The following is a 24,489-nucleotide window of genomic DNA, read 5'->3' on the forward strand; positions in this document are numbered from 1 at the left end:
CATTCATTCATTCATTCATTCATTCAATCGCGTGTTCAATGTGTGTGTGTGTGTGTGTGTGTCAGAGAGGAGTATCAATAAAAAAAAAGCAATTATTTCGGTGTTTATTTCTTTTATTCTTCCGTTTTTTTTAATTAAAATGCGTAATATAGCTAACAATATTATAGACCAAATGTTAATCTAATTATTATTGTAGAATGTATTTAGCAAATCACCACTCTCAACTGGAGACAGCAGCAAAAAAAAAAAAAAAAAGGCATTATAAAAAGCCGACAAGTCGTGTTAATTAATTGACGTGAGACATTGAAGAGGTTGTCTCCTATAGTCTGTAATTTTTTATTTTTTTATCATAACTTCTCGGAAACTCAAAAGTAGAACATGCTAAAGTAAATACAATAATAGGCTAAATAGTATCTAAGCAATAATAAAGTGTCTAAACAATAATAAATATTATCTAAGTTATCTATTAGGCTACAATTCCACTCTGTAAATAGATTTTAACATTTCAATATGATTTTAATATTATTTTTGCTTATTTCATTATTGTTATTATTGGTTTTACTTTTTAGTAGTATTGTATTGTCTGAGGATGACTCATTTTACTAACTATCTACAGTAAAAAAAAAGATAAAAACAAGCAAAGAAACAAACAAAACTCATTTTATACACGGGGCCTTCAAAGTGCTCTCTGAAACTACACCTGGCATGGCTTGTGTCCAAAAAATGAAAAAATCTAAACTTCGTCGTAGAGCTAAACCAAATACATCACTGGAAAGGTCTCAACCTGGAGAGTAACATATGTCAGTATGAAGATTCTACATGGCTCCTGCTTTCAGCCATTGACCTTTGAACCTTGACCTCAGTGCATGTTTGAGGGCTTATAACTCAACAACGAAAGGGGGTACAGACATGGACAACTGTTATAGAGAGCTCTTGATCTCAGCTATCATGTGAGTGTAGTCAACAACTGTGGGTGCTGTCAGATATGGATAAAATATGTATAAAATTAATTTTCACCCATTTAGAAATTAGATATTTAAAATCTGATTTCACAAATGTGTTTACCATCCCCTTAAAGTCCACAGTGTACTCTCAATTCAATATTTACAACTTCCAAATCTGGGAAAAACACTTAGATTTTTAAAAAACTACAATTCCCTGGAACCGCGCCATGCAGTTTGATACATATCAGCAACATAGTTGTAGTTCTTCTGATTTGCAAAGTAGGGCTCTAAATAGGGTTGTAAAAAAATATATCTACTGAGTATATCTAATATCAAGTAAAGCCGAACTAGTTATTACACTCCACCTAGATGAACTATGGTAAGAAAAAGTAAAGATGTCCGCTAATTTTCGATATTTTAGCTAATACACTAGAAACGGCGTTTTTGGGACAGTAGGTTCGTTTGCAGCATGTAAAATAGGGTTGTAAAAAGCTAGATCTACTGAATAAATCTAATATCTAGTAAAGCCGAAGTAGTTATTACACTGCACCTAGATGGACTATGTTAAGAAAAAAAGCAAGGATATTGGCTAATCGTAGTTATTTTAGATAGTACTCTAAAAACGGCGTTTTTGGGACGGTAGGTTTTTTGCGGCTTGTTGTAAAACAGGGTCGTAAAAAGATACATCTACCGAGTATATCAAATGTCTGGTAAAGCTGAACTAGTAATGACACTGCACCTAGATGAAATATGTTAAGAAAAAGTAGGCATGATGGTTCATTTCAGATATTTTAGCAAGTTCTCTAGAAACGGCGTTTTTGTGATTGAATATTTGAATAGGCTATAACAAATATCTAGAACAGCCCAACTATCACGTTATTATCATTATTATTATTATTATTGGTGGGAAATTATAACAGGGGAATGTATTTGCCGTTTTAATATCAAGAACACTTCCGCGTTTTTGTGTGTATACAGGAATGTTAAAGATATCATTGAGGAAAACGAGGTTGACGTGACGTGATTGAATCAGGGAATCTGTGTGTCCACCAGGGGAGAGGACCCTAATTGACTTTACATTGGCATTGTTTTCGTGGTGGCAGCACGTAATTTCAACCCATTACGTGCTGCCACCACGGAATGCGGTGTTAAGAGGTCGTGGTCATTTCACGTATTTCTGTGAGATCAGGTTGACCAAGTCTGTTGGATGTTAAAATAGGACATTGTTTCCTAACAGGTTAGCCATAAAAGTTTAGAAGATAGGCTTATTCACTTTCTTGCAAAGAGCAAGAAAAAAAAAATCAATATAACTCTGGTGTCTGTGCATTAAGTGTGAAGCTAGCATTTGCTTAACTGGAAGCAGGGGAAACAGCCAGCCTGGCTCTGACCAATGGTAACAGCACCTTGAAATTTCACTTACAAACACACTTTATAGAGCCAGTAAGTATTTGCTCCTGCCTCTCTTTTTTTAATCCATTTATTCACCAATTAGTGCATGCACATACTGACAGTATGGATGTACTAGCTGTGAATAACTGTAGGGCATGTTCTATTTGGGTATGAATGCAATTTAGGCAAGCTTTGCTGGATGGGTCTGGTTTAGTATTAGAAATTCTTCCTATTCATTATTCCATTCATTATATTCATATATTCCCACTCCCACATACACATATGTTTCCCCAAGTACATGCTTACGTTTATGTTTGCACCTAGGTTGATTAGCGCCTTCCTCTCGGCTTAATGCTAAGTTAATCTTTCCAGCACATTTCCCAAAATAGTTCCCCCACAACCTTTATATCTGAAAACAGAGAAAAGGGCAATGAAACTTTTGTCTTACTGTCAATGAGGTAGAAACTTAGATAGTAGTTTTATGGAACAGGTTTCACTAATGTAAACAGATTTTAAACTGTATTTTTGATTTTAATGTACTAAATAGTTTCGTTTAGACAGAATTGTTAAAAGATCTGGGGTAAATGCAAATTCAGCCTTGTACTTCACAATTCAAACAGCTGTGAGACTATTCAGTCACTCACAGAAACAGGTGGACGGCAGCTATAGATTCACAGTTCACCTGCTGATGTAATGTGTAAATACTGTATGAATTCAGGCCATGTCAATATAAGGTCCCATTATGCAATGGATTTCTGCAAACACTAAACTGGTGCAAAGACTTGTTTCCATCGTATGTGCGTGTTGTTATTGGAACGTGGCTGGATAATGGCAGCGAAAATTGGATTAGTTGCCTTACAGACCAAACACACCAGCTGTTTAACAGTGATTCTCTCTTACACTCTGGTTTCTGTGAAGAGCACTGTCACCACCATTCATCTCCTTTAGGGAGAATGTATCTGTGTGCCTGTATGTGTGTGTGTGTTTGCATGTGTGTATGTGCACAGTTGTACAAGCACAGCTGTATTTTCAGTCTACATGAACTACTGGAGCACACAGTAATGTAACCTCAGGCCCAAGGTCAGTTTTAGCCCATATGACCCATCGCACACATACACAGATGACACACACAGATGTGTGCATGTGCTTTTCTCTATCTCTCTCTGCTACACACACACACACACACACACACACACACTCTGTCTAACAGCATGGAAAAGTGGCAAGGTATGAGAAAAATGAAAGAACAAAGCAATGTCAGGGGGATTTTCTCACATTATTTGTGTTGAATTAATTTCTGAGTGATGTAACTGAAGCACCGTCTGTCTTCTCGGTTAATTTTTCATCTCCTGAAGGCCAATTTGCTCATAAAACAGCAGTAAGATTATCACATGTAACATTTGGATGTATTGCCTCCTTCCGTCATGTCTCTGTGTAGGTACAGTATAGCCTAACCATCCATCTCTATTGTGAAAATGTTACTTTATAGTTTGAGTTACTGTGATGCTAGGTCCCACTGAAATGTCATTTAAATCACCAATGTAAGTGCCTTAAGGTTTTTACTACTATGCCCCTTCTACCACTGCACAAAAGAAAAACATTAACAACCGCTAACATCTGGCTTTTGTATTTAATGGGAAAGGTTACAATCAGCGTTCGCTCCTGGGTTTAATGACTCTGCCGTAATCACAGTATTTATCAGCTCCAGCTCTGAATACAACACCCGGGTGGACACGCTAATTTTAGCATCTTTAGCAGTGAGGTGCAATGACACACCGCCATAAAATATTGTCAATCTCTGCCAAACAGTGCTCGAAACTCTATCCAAATTTAGTCGCCACCGAGTTTGAAATAGTGTGTAAATAAGTAAGCGATATTAAAAAAGAGTAACCATGGCATTTTCACTGGTCTCAATGCTGCTTTACTGTTTACTAACCTGTTTTCCAGCCCGTCTGTGTATCCGTGATGTCTAACATGACACATCAGTAAAAAAAAACAAAAACAAAAAAAACAGAAGGCATATCCCTCGACTACAGCCCTGTCCGTGGTTCTAGTCTACTGGCAATGAGAAATGAGTCTATCAGCTATTTTAAGCTGGTGTCTCTGCGTTTAAACAACCCACATACACATGCAAATTTTGATGGAAAAGGCCTATTAATGAGACTTGGAAAATGGACAGTGTAACCGGTGTTGCTCTAATATGCTGCCACATTTGCTTTGTAGCGGCTCCCATTTCTGTTTGCCATAGAGCTGCAACGATTAGTCGACTAATCGATGACTAATCGACTATTAAAATAATCGGTGACTATTTTAGTAGCTGACTAATCAGTTTGAGTCATTTTTCATAGAAAAGTACTATAAAAGTACCCCAAAATTCTCTTATTGCAGCTTTCAAATATTGGCAGCTTTACACACTCTCCCATGACGGTGAACTAAAACCCTTTGGCGCGAGTACGAAACAAGACATTAGATGACATAATTTTGGGGTTTGGGAGAGACAGACCGACATTTTTCAACATTTTAACACATTTTGCAATCGACTAGTCGACTAATTGAAGAAATAATCAACAGATTAGTCGACAATGAAAATAACGGTTAGTTGCAGCCCTAATCTGCCACCTTGGCCGGCTTGTACTGTACTGTACTGTGTGTAATGGCAGAGTAGACAAACTGCTTCCTGTTTACATCTGCACAGGCATGCAGTGTAGCCTATGTGAATGGTCGTGTGATATGTGTTTTCAGGCATGTTAGAATGGAGAGAGATTATTTCTTAAAACACTCCTATGTACATGGGGGTCATTATAATTTTAAAACACAGGTTCAGAATGAAAGCATATTAGTGTGGATGTGGCCTTAGTTGCTCTCTGCATCTCTGTCGTTGCCCCCTCCCTCCTGACCCTTCGAGAGATCACAGCTTGTGTTGGCAGCCTATCGGACTGTCAAGAACAGGAAGCAGCCGTGCCAGGTTTCACTGGAGAAACACAGCAGTCAGATGAAGCTGTGGTCTCACTGTTAGCAGGCTAATGGTCTGCTCTGACGCTGTGCCATAGCTTCCTTTTCTTTAATGGGCTCTCGGGGTCATTTATTCATTCAGTTTCAACTAACTGGATGGTGGAAAAAAAGTGAAAGAGAAAGCCTGTGGTTTTACATGTGAGCATGTGCACGTGTGAACTCATTACCCAGTGTGAGTCACAGTTGTGTATCCCCATGCCCGTGCTGTATGCCTTATATGCAGATAGATTGTTGAGTGTGTCATATTTTCTGATGACTGTGCCTACTGACCTGCATAAAACAATGAAGCCCATCTACACAAGCCCCGCATCTCTTCCATCAGCTGGCCCCATTCTAAATGAGTACACATGAGGGGAGTTGTGTATATTCATTTAGCCGGAGCTGCATGGGTCACTGGACTGATGACATATGGCTTTTTGCTGAATCAAACATACTCCTCCTCCACCCCTCAGAGGCAACCGCCACTGAACTGCTCCAGTGGGTTTGGTCACTGGCCAAAAGGACAATGTTTTGTTTGCATAGGGCAGCTCATGTTTTTAAGCATTCCTCCCACTGCAACAGCTATAAGTTGTGTTTACATGTACTTATGTAACTGTTGGATTTCAGCAATAATATGACTTCTTTTACATCAGAAATGAGAAACCTGGTGTGTGTTTGACAAAGACTCAGACAGGAAAATAATGCTGTGACATAATGATTAAGTTAAATAATGAATGTGACTAAAACTCAAACTAATCAATCATAGTAAGTCCAAATGAGTCAGTTTCAGTGGCTGAACAGTTAAAGTCACATCAGCAAACATTTGTAGCGCTTGGCAACGCTTAGTAGCTTATGATATCCTATGAAAATGCACACAAAACAGTTTGTATCCTACGAATTTGCACCTCACGAACTGCGTTACATCCTTAGCATAAATTTACATAACCTTAAGTCATGGAGGTTGGTTTAGGAAAAGAAAACTGTTGAGAATGTACCTTAAAAAGACTTAAAGTTCACATAGTTTCAAACATGCGTCCTGCAAGGCTGTAGCCATGGAGTCAACATTGGGAGGGACCAAATCTGCTTCCATGTTTACTCCCGTCAGCGCAATAGTCACGTGATCACAGCCTTCAAAAGAATGTGGGTTATGCAGGAAATACTGGTACATGATTAGAAAGGGTTTGTACACATTTAGGTGCATTACTTTTCATAGGAAAACATATGAACACTTCATGAGAACAACCATGTTTGTTCCATTGACTAATACGAAGCTAAGTTAACCGCCTGGAAAGAACAGAAAACCAGAGAGTCAAAAATGAAGGAAAACTAGCACGTGTTGCACCGTCCACTTTTATTTAATCTTCTCTGCTGGCGTATAAACTCCTAAAAAGGGGGTTTTAGACGTGTACAAGACAGGAGTTACACATCTCTTGAATCGTCTGTGGGAACTTACTGTATTGTACGGTTAGCAACTGAGCTGCTTTTTGTTTTTGAGAACTTTATGTTTCCCTTTTACTAACTCTTTATTTAATTAAATGTACAGGTCAGAGTACAAAATATTGGGGAGTAAACGGTGCAGTACAAAGTAACTGGAAAGAAATTAGGATTCCTACTGTGACAAACTAGCGTTAGCATGTGGCTTTCAAGTGTGTTAGTCGTTAGCTCTCCAGCTACATTAGTTCACCAGTTCGCACTGGGTGTAGTCCCTTTATACTTAGGTCACTGCAATGCATGTACACACCTTACATATCCCCGCTTATACTGATTTCTTTTAGTAACCATGCCAATTAAGTTTACAGGGCATGTAAACAGTTTGGTGGGACTGTGCTTTCATTTATTACAAAACAATATTGTCACAATATCTCATTTCTGAACATTTGTACTGTGTATGATGCCTAAATGATCCCGAACTCTGTTTTTTGACACTAGACAGTTACTGATGCCTCCAACAAAACTTCAAACATCAGACAAACAGCCAGAGCTGTTGCCAAGATTCTGAAAATGCAGAGGTAATGAGTCCCAGTGCTCCCATTACAGCCTCACTCCCTTCAAAATTTGCCCCAGACAATTAAAGCTGTAAAAAGTCAAAATCATCGGAACTGTTCAGTTTTTTTGCTCTAAAGATTATTTCACTGAATGAGGTCTTCAGCTTGAAAGCCTTTTTCACACTACAGTGAATTGGCCTTTAAAAAATGTCACCATGAAAAACTTTAACACATTCAAACTAAACAACAAAATGGACCCTCCAGAACAACTCATATGAGGGTGAAATATTTCATTTGAATTTTTGCTGATCTACCACTATTCAAGTTGAGTTTTAGGCACAAAAACATCTTGTGAGGAAACAACTGTGGCGCAGGTTACCTCAGAAATTTGTGAGGATAATCTTTCTAAAAGCCCCAAATTGAGCCAATTACAGAGAGGCCGAGGATGACATTAGTGTTGGTTGTGCTGCAGGTATGCACACTGCCCTAACTGGTCAAATACTGCTGCTTTGTCAGTGATTTCAGTGTCAGACAGAAGCAACCTTTCATGCCAGTATGATACGCCACAGGGCGGCGTCAGTGTGTAATACCACCTGGACGGTGTCAGTTTCAAATGTCGCAGGTAAAAGTGTAAAATAAGGGGCTGGAGAGTCCCTATAGGGCGGGCAGTAGGGGAGATGGATGGGACCAACAAACCCCAGATTTTCCCCTGGGAACCTGATGTTTGCTTTTTTTATGAATGTTGACCCAAACCATATTGTTTTTTGCTAAACCTAACCACATGCTTTTGTTGCACAAAAAAATAACGGTAAAAGGTGAGGTGTTTTAACACAGTTGTAAGTTTATTTTGAAAAAGACTGTATGCATTGACTGATATTACAGACACTGGCTTATGAATGGCCCACTGTCGACTGACTATTTTGGAGGGTTGTAGTCTCAAATTTAGGAAAAAAGAAATGAAAGTTACATCCCAACAACATTTATGAAACCACAAACATAAAAGATATTAACCCTCATGATGACCCATGAGAAGATGATAACAGCTGAGAAAGACGAGCAGAGACCAGAGAGGAACAGCAATTTTAAAAAAGAGGAGAGCGTGCACTATATTAGCATGAAGTGCGTTCAGGCGCAAACTGGCCAGAAGTTCAAGAATTTGTGAGGTCATGTGGGGTCTGGTCTTTCTTCGACCTCAGCCTCGACATTATAAATCCTTTGTTATCACCCTGTTTTATAAACCACGTGTATCCTTCCGCTAACTTCGCCAAGTCTGTCACTGGCTCTCCTCGTCAGCTCGATCTGGGCCGAATGCATTTACAATGAGTGTCAGTATATGGGTGGACTACAGTTGTAATGTCTACTGATTTGACCGCTAAGATGCGAGTGACGGCCAGCTGGACTGCAGTTATTTTTAGAACGTGCCCTGCAGGCGATTCATTGGTTCCCTGCAGGCGACCAAGCACTCACAGACACCATGAGCAACATTTAAAAAAATAAAAAAGGGAATTGTTAAACACATACTCAGTGTACATAAAGTGTGATGTGTGTGAATATGCAGCATGAGCATAGTGTGCTCCTGTGAGTAAGGTCTGCACGTTGTAATTTAGTTCTGTGTTTGAACACAGTTTTTCAATTGAAGTCACAATAGGCGTCAGGTGATCATTACATCGATTTCTTTTTCCTGTTAATGAGTTTCCTGCTAACATGTTGTGTCACTTCAAATTTGGTTTGTCAAGTTTGAGCCACTTGAGAGCAAGTTCCCAGGCTGCTTTTTTGTTGCCAGTCCGTCCCTAAGTGCACTTTTGAGATTGTGCATGTGTGTGTGTGTGTGTGCGTGTGTGTGTGTGTGGTCAGACAGTGTCCCTCAACCCAAGACCAACTTCCCTCCTTTCACGGAGTAGTTCTGAGAATGATGCCAAATACTTTAATTGTCTGCAAGCATCCTGACCGTAAAAGCGCACCCTCCTCCAAATAGAGGAGTCTGTTGTCTACAGGATAAATGAATCACACTGCCAGTTTTACACACACACGCTGTCTATTGCAATCAGTTTCCTCACTCACGACCCTACCAATTAAGTTGTTCAAGAGGGCAAAGTGAATAAAGACAGGCTCCCAATCAGAGCGAGGGCTGCTGTATTTCTCTGTATCGCATTTAGGAAAGAGGAACTTTAGATCCTGTTTCAAACACCAGAGCAGAGCGACAGATGAGAGAAGAGGAGAGAAGAGAAAGCAAGTTAGGAAACAGTCAGTGTAAAAAGAGAATGTAGTCTCTCTCCTTGGGTGACACACTGCAAACAGCTGACATGTTGCATGTGGTTTACAGGTCTGAGTACAGTTGGGCTAATCTATTAAAAAGAAAGAATAGGTTTGGAAGACTCTGTGTGGATTACATTCTTGGCCATGACTTGAGTCTGAACTGTAAACAGGAAGGACTGTCTGCACACTGTAAGTCGCTACATTTGAGTAATTTTTCAGTCATGACTGACAAATATTTGGGAATGAAGTTATTTTAGATATGCAAGTAGGCCCTGTGTTTTCACTGCACTCATGCAAGGCTGCAAGGAAAGCTTTATTGCTTATTCTCCCATATTAATGCAGCTGTCTTTAGCGAAACCAAGTGTATAAGTGCATGAAAAATTGCTGCTTTTTTTTTTTAAGCATTTAGTCTCAGTGTTTGGTACTAAACTCTCAGCAGGGGTGTAGTGCTGCAGGAGCACACCGGAACGACGGTCTGCCACCTTTTTTCTCCAAGTGAGGAAATAGAATATTCACAGTTTGCATTATCCGGTTGAAATCCAATCATCACTCAAGCATATGTTGCTGACATTTAAGGTGTGTTTGATGATTCACAATATCATGTCTTTATCTCAGTCTGTTACCAGCCAACTGTTTACTAGCAAAGATGAAAAAGCAGCAAAATATCCTTTCATTTTATGGTTATAGCTGACTTATGTTTGTATATTTGCCACTGTAGGAACAGTGGTTACATAAGCTTTAAACTGAGCCATCCATGTGTTTGTCATAGGTGCACTCCATCACTTAAACAAATAGCACTACACCCCTATGTTTCAGTGGTGCTTTTATAAAGATCCCTTGTTAACCACAGTGAGTCCTGTGGTTGACTGTATTTGTCACTGGATTATTTGTTAATGAAGTTAAAGTATAAATTGGTGGTGATCTTTTTTCTGTGTAAATCCAAAATACATTTCAGGGTCCAAAAAAAGTGCTGTCTGATGGCAGACTCCTCTCATCATCAGGTGTTTAGTGTCAGTGACCAGTGTTTTGAAACCAGACAACCTAAGGCATCCATTGGTACCAACCATGTCGACATGGCTTGTGGTGAAGGGGGCTGAATAATGGTCCAAACTTAGGGTAAATTTTGGTGTGTGAATAACTGTCATGACCTTTTTGAAAGAGTTCCCTTGAACCCTCACCTCAAGATATTCTAATGAAAATGGGTTCTTCGAGTAGCCACGAGTCTCCCCTAAACTTCAGTACACTTGTTTCCAGTAAATGCGGTGGTCCTCACAATCAGTGTACTCCTTCCAATTAAAGCTGTATATTTGTCTTTGTAAAGAAAAGGACAACCAGCCTCTCTAAGGAACAATGAATCCCTACCACATTAAAACAAGATTGTTGTGGAACTCCAGATGTTTACTGTATCCATATTAGTCTATGCATATCAGATAATTAGCAACATTAACTGTTAAATAGGATAAAGTATATCAATGTGATTTCTTAGCTCTGCACATTGACAGAGCTTTCATGGTATGGTCATTTACACATCTACAGGTGTCTATGAAATTATAAACTCAGGGTGCTTTCACACCTGAACTTGTTTGGTTCAACCGAACTCAGGTCCATTTGTGTGGTTAGTGCAGTTGGTTCTGGCTGGTGTGAAAGCTGTCAGTTGAACCCTGGTGCGGACCAAACAACCAAACCTTTATCGCTCAAAAAGGTAAGTCTCGGCCAGCTTCCAAATGGATTCTGGTGTGGTTTGTTTGTTTGTTGTGTGAAAGAAAACAAACCAACCACAGAATTTTATGATAGCAGATATGTGATTTTAGCATGATTTCAGAGCCACACTGATTATAAATTCATCTGCTGATAAGAAATCTGTCCATGATCTCATAATTGATCCTGATAAAGGTCTCGTACATCCCATAACCTACAGTATTTATGCCAATGCATACAGTACTGTACCAGTCGTAAGTTTGGACACACTTTCCCATTTACTTGAATGAAAAAGTGTGTCCAAACTTTTGACTGGTTACAGCACATGTAACCATGGTAACACATATGCACGTCAGTGAGGGTATTTTCCCTGATTTAAAAGCTATTGAAGCTGCCATCATTGTATCCGACTTTGTGTATTTTGTCTGTTCATTTAGTCCATTAAAACATGTGTGACAGTGATCCCACAGTGTTAAGACCTGAGTCATTACTGTGCAAGACGCCTCCTTTTCATCCTTTCTCTATTTTAGTCATCATTCATAACATGCGATTGATTTACAGTCTAATGATAGCCTATAATGCTTACAATCAGTTATTTCTCTATGAACTCTTTGTGAAACCAAACATAAATATAAACACTTAAGAACCATTAAAGTGCTGCTGCATAAATGACTGTCAGTCGCCATGATTTCTCCACGTGGGTCCTGATGATGCAGGATGACAAACACCAAAACTGTCCAATTACAGAGTCAGAACTTTGTTTGTCAGCGTTAATAGGAAGAGGCCCAGAACTGAAATGCAACAATGTGTCATTTTTTCCCTCTGGTGCGACCAAATGAACCGAACTACAGGTGCAAAAGCACCCTCAGATTCAATAACTCCTATTTGACTGAGATCACTGAATAGAAAATAAAGCACAGCACCGGTGAAAAGATGCTGGAACAGAAGAGTAAAGGTCACTTTTCATCCTCATCATAACAAACACAGTCCTCCAGCAGATCACAACAAACCAAAATAGTAAAAGGACCCAGCACTGTTACTCAGCTTGCGGCACAAAGAGGTCTTTGTATTGTTGTTTTTCAATGCAGAAGCCAATTTGCTTGAGTGGATTACATGTCTGTTTTAGACCGGTGTCAAATGCAGTGTACTATTGTTCATTTCAGCTCTTAAATGTGTGCTGGAAGTACCCCCTTCCTACAGTATAGCAATATCCAGCTGAGACACTAGGAAGTCTGCCGTCATAAAGGCCGCCTAACGAATTCTCAAAGGGAAAAACATCAGCCACAAACACAACAGCACTTTAGCCAGCCTAGTAGTATTGATTTCTCTCTGCACAGTAAGCCTCTTTCCTCCTCCATTCTCAACGTGTAATTCTGCTTTATCTGATTGCTTTTTAGGCTACCAGTTCCCTAAACTTATAGGCTTCACTGATATTGTATATTTTGTCTGACACAGTTAACTGAGGTCAGGTTTTTCTATTCACTCTGGCTTTTATCACATAGTATCATTACTAGAATATCTGCAGTGAGCTGAAAGAAAACTGCATGCTGCAGTAAATTATTGCTGTTAAGACAGCTTTATAGTCGATATAAATGTTAGCGGTACCTTTATTGTCGTGATGGATGAAATTGGTCATTACTGGGCCATGATTGTGTGTTATTAACAACACTAAAAGGTTGCCATACACTTTTAGCAGTGTTGTGTAGCAGCTGCTTTTTTCTACCAAAAGCATGTTTCCCTGCCACTGAGGAATCACATGAGCTGAATTTGATTGATCTCTAAAGGCTTCTCCTTTTCAGAATTAGAAATCCTCCTTTTCTCTGTACTGATCTGGGGATTATTTGCTTCCACCATTGCCTTTTGAGCTGCCTCCTCCGCTCACTGTTCAATTTATGGCTGCCACCCACACTTTTCTGACTGTGAGGATGCCTTTGGTATTTTCCCTGAACTCCCGGGCCTTTGTGCATATGTAACACCTTTATATATGTAGATTTCACCTCTAGAAATAAAAGTGCATAATTAATTTGGTTCCGTAATATAAGTCACTATTATTTAACCTTTTCAATTAAACCACCTGTAGTAAAATCTAAAAGGGTTTTGTAACAAAACCTTTCATTGATTAAAGGTGTCCCATGGGGTTATTACAGTCAGTGTTACTCACCAAAACACACTGTGTGTATCCTTGACATTGAGTGTTTTTCCTTTCTCATAAGACATTTCAAAGCCAGTTTCTGAGTATTCCAAATCCAGCATTGTTCAGTAAAATACTGTAGTGTGAAACCATTGGCAGGATGGTGTACTGCGTCAGCTGCTTACATGCATATGCATCCTGTGCGTGAGATAAACAAAATGGGGACCCACTCAGAGAAAAACAGCTCCTTAGGACTACTGGAGATTCAGCATCCCACAGGGAACCTGTAAAGCTCTTTGGTTGTAAAGTAACACAGAGTCATTCAACCAGAGCTGACCGGCTGTGCTGAGGAGACCGCAAATCAAATTGCTGTCTTACTTAGTTTCAGAGCCATTAAAACAATAACTTTGAAAACTTTTCCCTTTGCTTTTTTAATCCAGACTCTGTTTGACTCCCTCCTTTCATCCAGCTCATGCTATTCATTCACTTCTTTTCTGTTAAAAAAATGTTTTTTCCAAATGAAGGGTTACAAATTCATTGATGTGCTTGCAGCTACAATGTCACAATGTATTATTAGCTTAAACTGAAACTGTCTCAGTTCACTAGAAATAGATTTTGACAGAGTAGTGTTGTCTCAAATTAAATAAGGCTGATGCGTAACGGAAATGATGATCACAAGATTTAAAAGACTTTTTTCTTGTGCTTGGCAAATTTCAGTCAGGTTGTTTGCGGTCTGTGTTTGCTGTATCTGCTTGTGTGCTCACTGGACTTCCTCTGTAGGCCTATTTATTAAATTATTGTATTAACAATTAACAAGCCTTCATGGCACGTTTCTATGTCTATGAATGTCCTGTACTGGCTGGCTCTGTCACCAGGGGCCTCATTTATAAAGCTTGCTTACACAAAACAGGGCTTGAAAGTGGCGTACGCCACTTACCACGCAAAGGTTGTGATTCATAAAAATAAACTTGGCGGGAGAATGTGCGCACCTGTAAGCAAACTCTGAGTCATGTGTGCACACATTTTGGAAGACACTGGGAAGTGGCGACGCAGACAGCGAGGTGGAGAAGTGGAGTCAGATTTTATTATGTCTCACACAAATTTAATGTCACGCTATATCCACCTTAGATCCACGTTATCATTGAAATTAAATCCAGCAGCCTTATTTTGTGCTTGGAGTGAGTGATAATTGTTTCATAAAAACGTTGTAAAATCCAACTCAAATCCTGAATTGAAATTCTTTCTAAATACGTATTTAATCCGCACTGCCTCTAACGTCTCATTGTCCACTCTGTGAGCGCAGGAGGGGGAGAGGACGGCGTGACTGCATGGAATATATTTATTTATTTAGCTAAATATTTCCAGTGCATTTATCATGTCTCGAAATACAGCCATTAAGCACAACTGTTACATTCATTTCATCAGCCCTACTTAGACATGTGCTATTCATGACAAAACCGGCATGAAGAAACGTGTTCGCCTATTACACTTTAATCTTTGAATTGTATTTCAAATTACACGTTGTATTTTGGGACAGGGATACCACTGGTTCATGCTGTAATTCAGGCCGGGAGTCTGATCAGACTAATTGCCATAAACATATAAATACTGTGGTGACCCTCGTGCGTAATTGCGCAAGATGGCACTGGCACATACTCCTTTTTGCCTCCACCTTAAATAAATGTGATTCTTTATGTCGCACATCAATGTCAAACATCCTCAAATTTAAAAGCAACACTAACTACATGTTGGTAAAGGAGTAGAAATATTTGGTCTACCTTTAGATCAGACCACTTTTTTTTTTGTTCTGTCACTGTCCATGCAGTCACACAGACACAGCTGACAGCATCAGCAGTATTGATGTGTTGCCACTTTTTTTCGCTTTCTTTTATTATGTGATCCCGCTGCTGTGGCCACCAAATAAAATCTTTCTTCAGTCCTCCACCTCCCGTTAAAGGGTCTCTAGCTCAGTCTCAGAGAAATTCCGTTTTTTGGTTCGTTTCTCACCCCTCGCCTTGACTCACACAACACTCGCATGCCGGCTTATTTATATGCAGATCGCATTCATGAGGTGATTTCCATGACCATTTATGGTTGAACTAGGGCGTGTAGAGGGCGGAATATGAGGCGGATCTGGGTGCGCACAACTCCAGGAGGTCTGTGATTTATAAAGAGAACATTGCGTGCAAGTGTGCGTGTGCACGGTTTTATAAATCAGATTATTTTTTGGCGCACGCCATTTTCAGCTTTTGGGCGCACGTCAACTTTTAGTATGAATCCTAAGCACTCTTTTATAAATGAGGCCCCAGATGATCTACCAAGTTTATGATAGTATATGATAATCTAACACTAAAATCTTCACTTGCAATTTAACATGCTTAAACACCAAACCACACTATGCCCACAGATCATTTTGCCTGCGCCAGAACACATGTAACGTCAGTGCCTGATCAAGAAATGTGCCACTATTAGCTAAATAGCAAGCTAGCGTTAGCGTTTGTGTAATTTTTTTTGTGATACCAAATTATTACAGAATTAACCCAATAAACAGACTGATGTCCTGTCTCCAAATATATAATATTAGTACATAGCTTTATACCTGAGAACAGTATAGTGGCAGTAAAAAGTACACATGTATTTGCACTATGCTACAGTGTTGTCCATGGTCATTGGCCGACATTTCACAAGTTTGAAATGGGTTTATGGTCTTGCTTCCTCTGTGACATAGGCAAAATGGCAACCATTGAGGGTGAGAAGTGTGTTATGTTCCACATTCAACTTTCTGATCATTCAAGCAGCAACCTCCAAGGCTGAAAAAGAAGCCTATGTGGAAGAGCCAAAAAACTGCCAAAACAGCTCCACCCTCTCATCCAAATATGGTCAATTCTGGCACCGAAAACCAAGATGGCCATGGCTGAATTCCCAAACTCGATGCTTCAGAACAGCAGTCCAATAGATGACATCACTTCCGTTATTTGTATAGTCTATGAATGCGCTTTATTTTGCTATATTTCAAAGTGTGAATGCACTTATGCACTCGAAATAGCAAGCACAAGGCCAGAAATATCTGATTTGCAGGACTTATTTAAGCCTACAGTTAGCCACTCTACCTCCAGGCTAACTCTGAACTAAGAGCCTTGCTTCCATGGCAACAGCAAGTGACACCTGCTGACCAGGGGCACCAAATGACAAAAAAAGAGGAAGATATGTCTCATGATTTGTGGCTTGGTAATAGGGTTGTGAAGCAAGCAATAAGAGGGGAGAGACCTTGGAAATATAGAGCAGTGAGGACACTGTCAGTCATCTCTGTTTGCCTAAGGAAACTGTCTGTGGGAATATTGACTGTCATCGCCTGCTGAATTTTCCCAGTAAATGATCCTTGTTACTGGTGAACTCTTCAGTGACTGAAATTGGTTTTTCAAAATGGGGGAGAATTCCAGAAATGTTTCATATACATGCTGAGGTGCTGCACTTACTGCTACCTTGTCTTATTCTTACTTTAGGTTGCATGTTGTCACTGTCCTCAGGATTCTCTACAGCACTGCAATTTATTGTCTTTTTCTCCTCATGTCATTGAGCTGCAGCATTGTCCTTAGTCATCTGAGTGGTGAGCTAGAGTTGACTGTGTAACAACTGCTGGTAAAAGGCGCAGCAGGGGACATTCACAAATCAAGCAGCTCATTTCACCGTCATTAAGTTCCAGTCATGGATATATTCTGAGCCAGTTAGCCTGAGACGTGTCTTTGGACTGCTGCTTTGCTTTAGTAATGTTACTGTCTGAGGATCGTTAGAATTACCATTGTTAACAGAGAGAGGGAGAGACGCACCAGGCGTGTTGCATGAATGTATAAAGAGAACAGCATTGGAGGCGGGGCCCCATTAATTCATACAAAAGTTTCTCAGTGGCGTTTAAAGCCAAAAAAGTTCGACTTTCCAGATATAAAATGACCTGGATCTTCTGAATCATTTGGCCCATAGAGCAAGCGCACTAGAGACTTCCACTGGCTAAGTGGCTAACTTCAGGTTTAGCGATCTGCTAACTTGAATGGAGACAAAAAAAGTTCAATTGTGCGTCTCTTCTAGACTTTCAAAATGTTCTTTGACCAAATGGATCAAACCTTGATAATAAAACAAGTCATTTCCTGGAGGTTGTGGCCCTCACAAAAATGCATCCACTAATTTACAGACATGTCTTTCCCAAATTAAGTCTATGGGAAAAAGTCCTCTGGGGCCCAATGGTATCACAAGACTGGCCTAGATGGTGTAGTTACATGATTTGGCCACTATGTCAAATTGGCTATGTTAAGTTTGGCACGCTTCCTGAGGGCCGGTTGTGTTGTCCAGGGCAGAAGTCGATCTATCTGATGAAGTGTTTTGTCCAGCCCTCCCATCATCTGCACTGGAGCAAATGTTACGCTACATCGCTATAGATGTGTGTGGGAATGTACCACATTATAAGTGTTACAATTATGTGCAGTACTTGCAATCTCGTACTTAGAAGGCAACATTTATTATTTATCAAGGCAAACATTTTCAGCCACAGTGAAGGGAGCTGACTGGGTTGACATGCCAAAAATTTTAGTTTAAAAAAAAGCCCTAATTTACCCAGAATTCATTGCAAATCAGTCCTCCTTAAAAGAACTAGACAGCTTTGTACCACAGACAAATTAAGACATCTATCTGAAGTGTGACTATAAGTTAGATATCAGGGAGGTTTCCTTTGTGGGAAATTGAACATTTTCTCACCATTGCATTTGCGATTCATCCAGTGTCAGGAAACAATAATAATCGTCAGTGTATTAAACCATGAGCTGTATTTTAAAATCCCATTACTTGACAATGCTGTATTATGTTTCCAGTTGTATTATGGAGTGGGTTGGAAGGTTACTGTCGCTAGTGGGAGCTACTGGGTATCGTTGGGATGGATTATCATTGCAGATCTGGAGGCTGCACACAGACACGTGTATGACATGTTCCTGATAGGGCTCAGGCAGCCATCTGACTTGCACTGTGCAGGTATCACCGCAGAAAGGGTCATCTGATATGAATACACTGGGATTGCTCAGACATAGTAATATCCTGATGGGTTATTGAGGCCTAAAAATAACAGTAGGGAATGTGCAGTCTTGCTGTAATTGAACCAACCACAGACATCTCTTCGGGCTTTCACAATAATGAGCAGAAGCACACACACATATGCACAAATTTGTGTCAGTAACAGAATCATAGAGGCCCCGTGAAACCCGCCTCTGTATCAGACAGACCAGAGAAAAAGAGAACAAAAAGATGAGTTGGAAAAAGAGTGCAGTAGAATGATAACTGGCTGGCTGTCGTTATGTAACCTACTGGGGGAAGAGAGCATATTGATCAGCTGCTTTCCTGCTGTTTTCTACCTCATTATCAGAAACACAAGACTGTCTTTGGTTAAGATGCAAATAAAGGTCCATCACAGAGGCACAACATGGTCTGCAGCTCGTGTTATGTAGGCAGTGAACTGGGGAGTGTTTACACTTTAGTTTCTTTAATTTGTGGTGTATGCTCTGTACATGAGGAAAAGTTCAGAAGTATTTTTCTGAATGCTTTGCATACAGGATATATATATATATATATATATTTAAGCAATATCACACGAGAGGGAGTGATGTTGTACTGTGATATCGTCACGGCTGTGATTTGGTCGTAGGCACAAGGCCGCAGGCCGACGAGGCCGCAGGCCAAGTGCCGAAGACAATCACAGCTGTGACGATATCACAGTACAACATCACAAGCTCGAGTGTGATATTGCTTTTATACAACAGTTCAACAGTTAAATAAGCAAGGCTGATTAAGAAATGTTGAAAAATTAGGACAAAATAGATAATTTAAGCGTTTTATTTGTCTTCCGCCAACAAAAATAGTTCCCTCAGGACTCCGCTGTCACGGTTGCTATGTAACGCAGACATGGTGCACCAGGCACTTACTCTTTATACACATTTATCTGCACATTTCCATTAATTGTGCAGCCGGTGAAATAAGTCTCTGGTGACTGCATGGTGGACTGTCGCTTCACAGGCACAGCTGACTCTGCCTTCTGATCTGACAGTATGTTGCTTTTCTCCAAGTCATTGAGCTCCGCTGATGAAACACTGACAAACCTGAATGTGTGCTCAGATGGACTCAGCTTCTTCTCTCCCTCATCTTCCTCTGATGACCATTCATAGTTCAATTCAAAACTTATTTTAGGAAATAAATCCATATTTTTGGCTGTTTGACAGTGGATGAATTAATTAGCCTACAACGCAACTGCTGACCTAACTGACACTAACCGTCAGTTTTGATTTGATTGTTGATTGCAATCAGCTGTGAGGCGGAGTGATACATACACAGTGAAATAACCGTGATGTTGTACTCCAATATCGTCACGGTTTTACTGTCTCTCGACCAATCAGATTGCAGGGCCGGAACTAACTGTTGTATAAATATATATATATATATATATATATATATATATATATATAACAAATATTGCACCTTTCATATTTTTCTTTGAGAAAAGCATCAAAGACTGTTTTGATGCATATGCTGCATGAATTGATGGATTGGAGAATTAATAGTACACCTTTTGATGAATGTCACTCTTTTTGTCTCTCTCTTCTCCCAGAGTCTGTTCCTCAGCAACATGCACAAGATGAAGAACTTTAAGAGGCGTTTTTCTTTTTCTGTTCCTCGCACTGAGACCATTGAGGAGAATGAGTTCACTGAGCAGATAAACCAGCTCAACATACAGCACACTCAGGGTAAGAACCTGCATGTCACTAACTTAAGTGTCATTCAGCCATGGGGGACCTCTTGGTAACCTTAATGATATACTGTGTGGGTCCCAAATTTAAAGAAATTCCTCCAAATTGTTGTTAAAGTTTTTGACATTAAACTGTGTTGGGTTGTTAGTACAATGGTTAAGGTCTAGTTAAAATTTTAAATTAAAACTTGGGCTGTTGCTTGAACTATAGATTGTTCTCACTCATTTTTGTATGCCTGCCGTCACCACAGACACAAAGACTATAGAAATGGAGAGTGAGAGCTTTTTATCTCTTTACATTTGCACTTTTTAGACAGAAGACTCTTTTTCTATTGGGATTTACTGGAAATGACAAACAATATAGCCAGCAGTAAGTAGGTTGTTCTTAGCACTGGTCATTTACAGCTCTTTGGTGATCTTTGTTCAGTCTGTTGCCACCTCATTTAGGTTTTTGTAGTTAAATGAGGAGATGTTGCGTAAATTCTTTATCCACTGTGGAGCTTTAAAAACTGGCAACAGGAATAAATAGAAACAGGGCAACAAAAGTTCAGCTCAAACCAGCAGCGCTGTGTCGCTTGCAGCCAGTTAGAACATTCCAGTAGAAAACATTGTAATCAAACTTGATGCTCGCTCATGTTGCATTCAGTGAGGACACGGTGTTAGAACCAGTGAAACAGAACAAAGAAAGTCATCCCTTTAAGTATTTTTAAAGACAGTAATTGTATTCAGAATTTAAACTTCAATTAAAACTGTAACTGTGACAGAATATAGTTATTTATTTTCTGAGTGAAGCAAAATCCGTCCTCGGGCAGATTTTTGCTGCCAAATTAGTGAAAAAAGATAGGGACTCTGGCATGATAGAGGAAACAGTTCATTTACACTTATGACCCAGATTATTATGACACAAAGCTGGTTGAAATTCAGCAGAGTATCCCTTTAAGCCTACAGAATGTCTCTCCTGTTACAGTTTGCAGGTATTTTGGTTGTGTAGGATACCATATAGAAATGTTTTTTGTAACTCCATTTCAATGAGTTCAGTGTTTGACAGGTTGGCCACAGTGGCTAAGAAAACAATTTTGTAACCAATAAACCATTGGTTAATTAAGCATGTTCAAAGTCCTAAACCCTGAGCTCCTCTACTTCCTTGTATCTTTTGGTCCCTGTGTGAATGAACAGCTCAGGTCTAATAATAGAGCACAACTGCAATCTCATTCTGGGTTTTAATGCCAAATACAAAAGCCTCCCTTCCTTCCGTGTCTGTAGCGGACCCTCGCAGATTAACTGGGGTTTTTCCGGCTACGACTGGTACCACCACCGAAGCTTAGTCACAGAGGATCAGCAGGCTTCAAAGGGAAATGAGGGTTATGGTGGGATAAGTGGTAGTAGATAATGCAAAGGAACTGAGTGCACTCAGAATTAGGTTCTTTGAGTGTCTCTGCTTTATGATGCAAAGTTTGACTGTGAAGATAGTACAATGAGATGGAATAACATGAATGAATTGCATTAATACATATGTACCATTAGATTGCAGAGTTACTAGGATGTTTAACTGCTTCATCTTGCATGATGTCATCACTGTGCATTGTTCTTTAATTGCTTTAAGCTGGAAAATAACGATTAGATTTTATGCCAAGACCGGTGCACAAGCATTAAAGTAAGCACTATGTACTGTGGTTTCATCAGACCTGTTTGTTTATCACATCAACTAATCATAATCAGGCAATTAAAGCCGCTGCCTCTTGTGTGAACATAGAGTTCTGTAAAGTGAGGCTGTTATTCGGCTGCCTGGCAGAGAGAAACAGCTGGATATGTAGTTTAACCCCCCAGAGTACATCTGTCTGCATCACTGTCTGTTCCTGAAGGTCAGGAAAGAGGTAACCAGACAGGGACAGACAGACAGGCAGAGAGAGAGAGAGAAAGGGGGGAAGAGGACAAAGACATGGAGGTAAACAACTGAGTGAAGAGACAGAAAGGAGACACAAAGAAAGACAGAGCATTTGACCTAAATCCAGCTGATGTTTACACTCACCTTTTCCCTGTTCATTTCTCTTTTCTGTCTTGCACTCTTCTGTCCCATGTGAGGGATTATATCATGCTGCTTACATCATACTGCTGTTTAAATGGAAAACATCCTCTGACATTTTTGCAAGGATATAATGATCTGAACACAACATGTGGTCCATGCATGTTTTGTCAGTAGATCCAGTGAATATTGAGGCTAATGTTTGGTAAAGGCATTATTTGGAGCACATATACACCATTAACATTGACTTTTGGTTTCACATGGGACATGAACTGCAGTCTCCAGGGTCACATCTTGGTTTCTTTGACCCATCCACCTCCCCTCCCTCCCATGCTATACAGACTTTCTTGCTCCTTATACTATGTCGGTTGCTCTCAGCATTAGGTGTTTGCTATGGATAAGTCTACAGTGGAGTTAACTGCAACCCGATGCGTCTCATCAAGATTGAAGTGTGCCTTTAGTGTCAATATCAAACGCCAAGGGGCGAGACAAAGAATTGCTGTTTGACAACCTGGGAATGAGAACAGGCTGTCATTTGACATTTTTGGAAATATGCTAATTGGCTTGATTGCAGAGAGTTGGTAATCATGCAACGTGTTAGTTAGCGAGCTTTAGAGAGGCAGGTAGGCTGATTTTTGAGCCAGGCTACCTGTTTCCCCTGCTTTTACAGAAAATTGTTCACAACTGTGCAAACAAATCTTATTAAATATGCAGCTCATGCTCGAGTGACTTTAACTTCACTCATCAGATTACTGGATTCTCTCATATCATCTCTCACATTTAAAAACACGTGCAGCTGGGAGACGCTGACACACAAAGAAAGTCAATCAGTCTCAGATCAATGAGCCCGATGAACTAATGGGCATTCCCTTAGGCACACAGAGATACACACATAAGATACAGCGACACATGAGCACAAAAATAAGCTGCTCTAGCTTCAAAGTGTATATGTGAAGGTGTGTGCGTCTGTGTATCAGTCAGTGTTAGAGGTAGCCAGGACTTCCTGCCTGACTAACTGCTAATATTTCACATTAGGCTCAATCCCCTTGTTTGCTTTCCATATATTAGTCCATTAAGCTGTTTTACTGAGCTCCAATATGAACATGAGAGTAATCACATATGCCACGGTGACACATCAGCGCTCTGATGAGAGATTTTTCTTAATCACAGTTGATACCAAAAATTCTCTGCAGAGAAGAAACAAATCCTGATTAAAGGGATAACAAATCAGTTATTAAAGTCTGTTGATTTGAATCGCTAACACATGACAGTGGGTTGGTTGAGTCTTCAATTGAATCGATTTAATTTATGTTTTATTTAAAAAAGATACAATGTAGATTAATCGACATTCAAACAAATGCACCTGTTTGCTGAAAGGCTATTGGCAGTTCCTTTGCCTGATATTTTATGAATTAATTCAATATGTATGCTGCAATAGTTAAAAACGTGGTAAAAAGACATACACACAATACAGTTAAACATATACAAGCTAAGCATATACAATATAGTTAAACAACATAAGTGGATAAAATAGTCAAATGATACAATTAAATTAAATAAAAGTAGCACCAGTGTTGACTTTGTTGGTTTTCATTAAGCCATTTTAAATTATAGAACCCTCTGGCACACAGTGGCAGAAAAAATAACCTTTATTACCAAGCAGGTGAGATTCTCTTATCTTGGTTATGTTGACTGGCTGTTGGCCAAAACACACTGCCATTTGATTTTACAGGAAAAACACCATTAGCTACTGTTCCCATAAACCTACCGCATAACCTGTTGACCACATGACAGTTTTAGCTGTGCCTCAGTTAAAGCTACTCTACAGAGTTTTCTTATGAATCAGATTTTTTTTTTTTTTTGTCTTTGTCAGATGTGAGCAACGTAGCAAGATATAAGCAGTATACTATGCACCTTGTAAAGCTGTTATGGTCAAAGTGTTAGCAAACAGATGACTACATCCAGCAGACACACATCAAAATTAGCTTTTATGTGAAGTCCTGTTTCTGGTCAATCCAATCCAAAGTCCAATCATCTTTTTTAGCTCTGTTTTTGTCTCCACCAACTCCTGAAAAATCTCTTTAGCAGCTAAGTACTCCATTTCATTCACTAGCTTGTCGCTAACTTTGAAATAACTTTGGTGATCCCTTATGTTTTATTAAAGTCTCCTTATTGTATCTAACACTTTGGTTTACAAATAATTTCCCATCACCCTCAGCTGTTCTATGTGTTAAATGCTAATTAGCAAATGTTAGCATGCTATCACACCAAACTGCAGTGGTGATCATAGTAAA

The 24,489-nt window shown here is 39.6% G+C and overlaps 1 protein-coding gene across 1 annotated transcript in view; it reads left to right on the forward strand.

The window, feature by feature from the left end:
• The window catches only part of cdk18 (cyclin dependent kinase 18), a 68,201-nt gene that overhangs the window by 15,086 nt on the left and 28,626 nt on the right, over positions 1-24,489 (forward strand). Inside the window, exon 2 of the mRNA XM_033627500.2 lies at positions 20,035-20,170. Coding sequence (XP_033483391.2) covers positions 20,053-20,170 — 118 coding nt within the window. The 5' untranslated portion in view covers positions 20,035-20,052. The remainder of the gene's footprint in view (positions 1-20,034; positions 20,171-24,489) is intronic.

This window comes from Epinephelus lanceolatus, chromosome 1 (assembly GCF_041903045.1).
Source record: "Epinephelus lanceolatus isolate andai-2023 chromosome 1, ASM4190304v1, whole genome shotgun sequence".
In the NCBI taxonomy this organism is placed as follows: Eukaryota; Metazoa; Chordata; class Actinopteri; order Perciformes; family Serranidae; genus Epinephelus; species Epinephelus lanceolatus.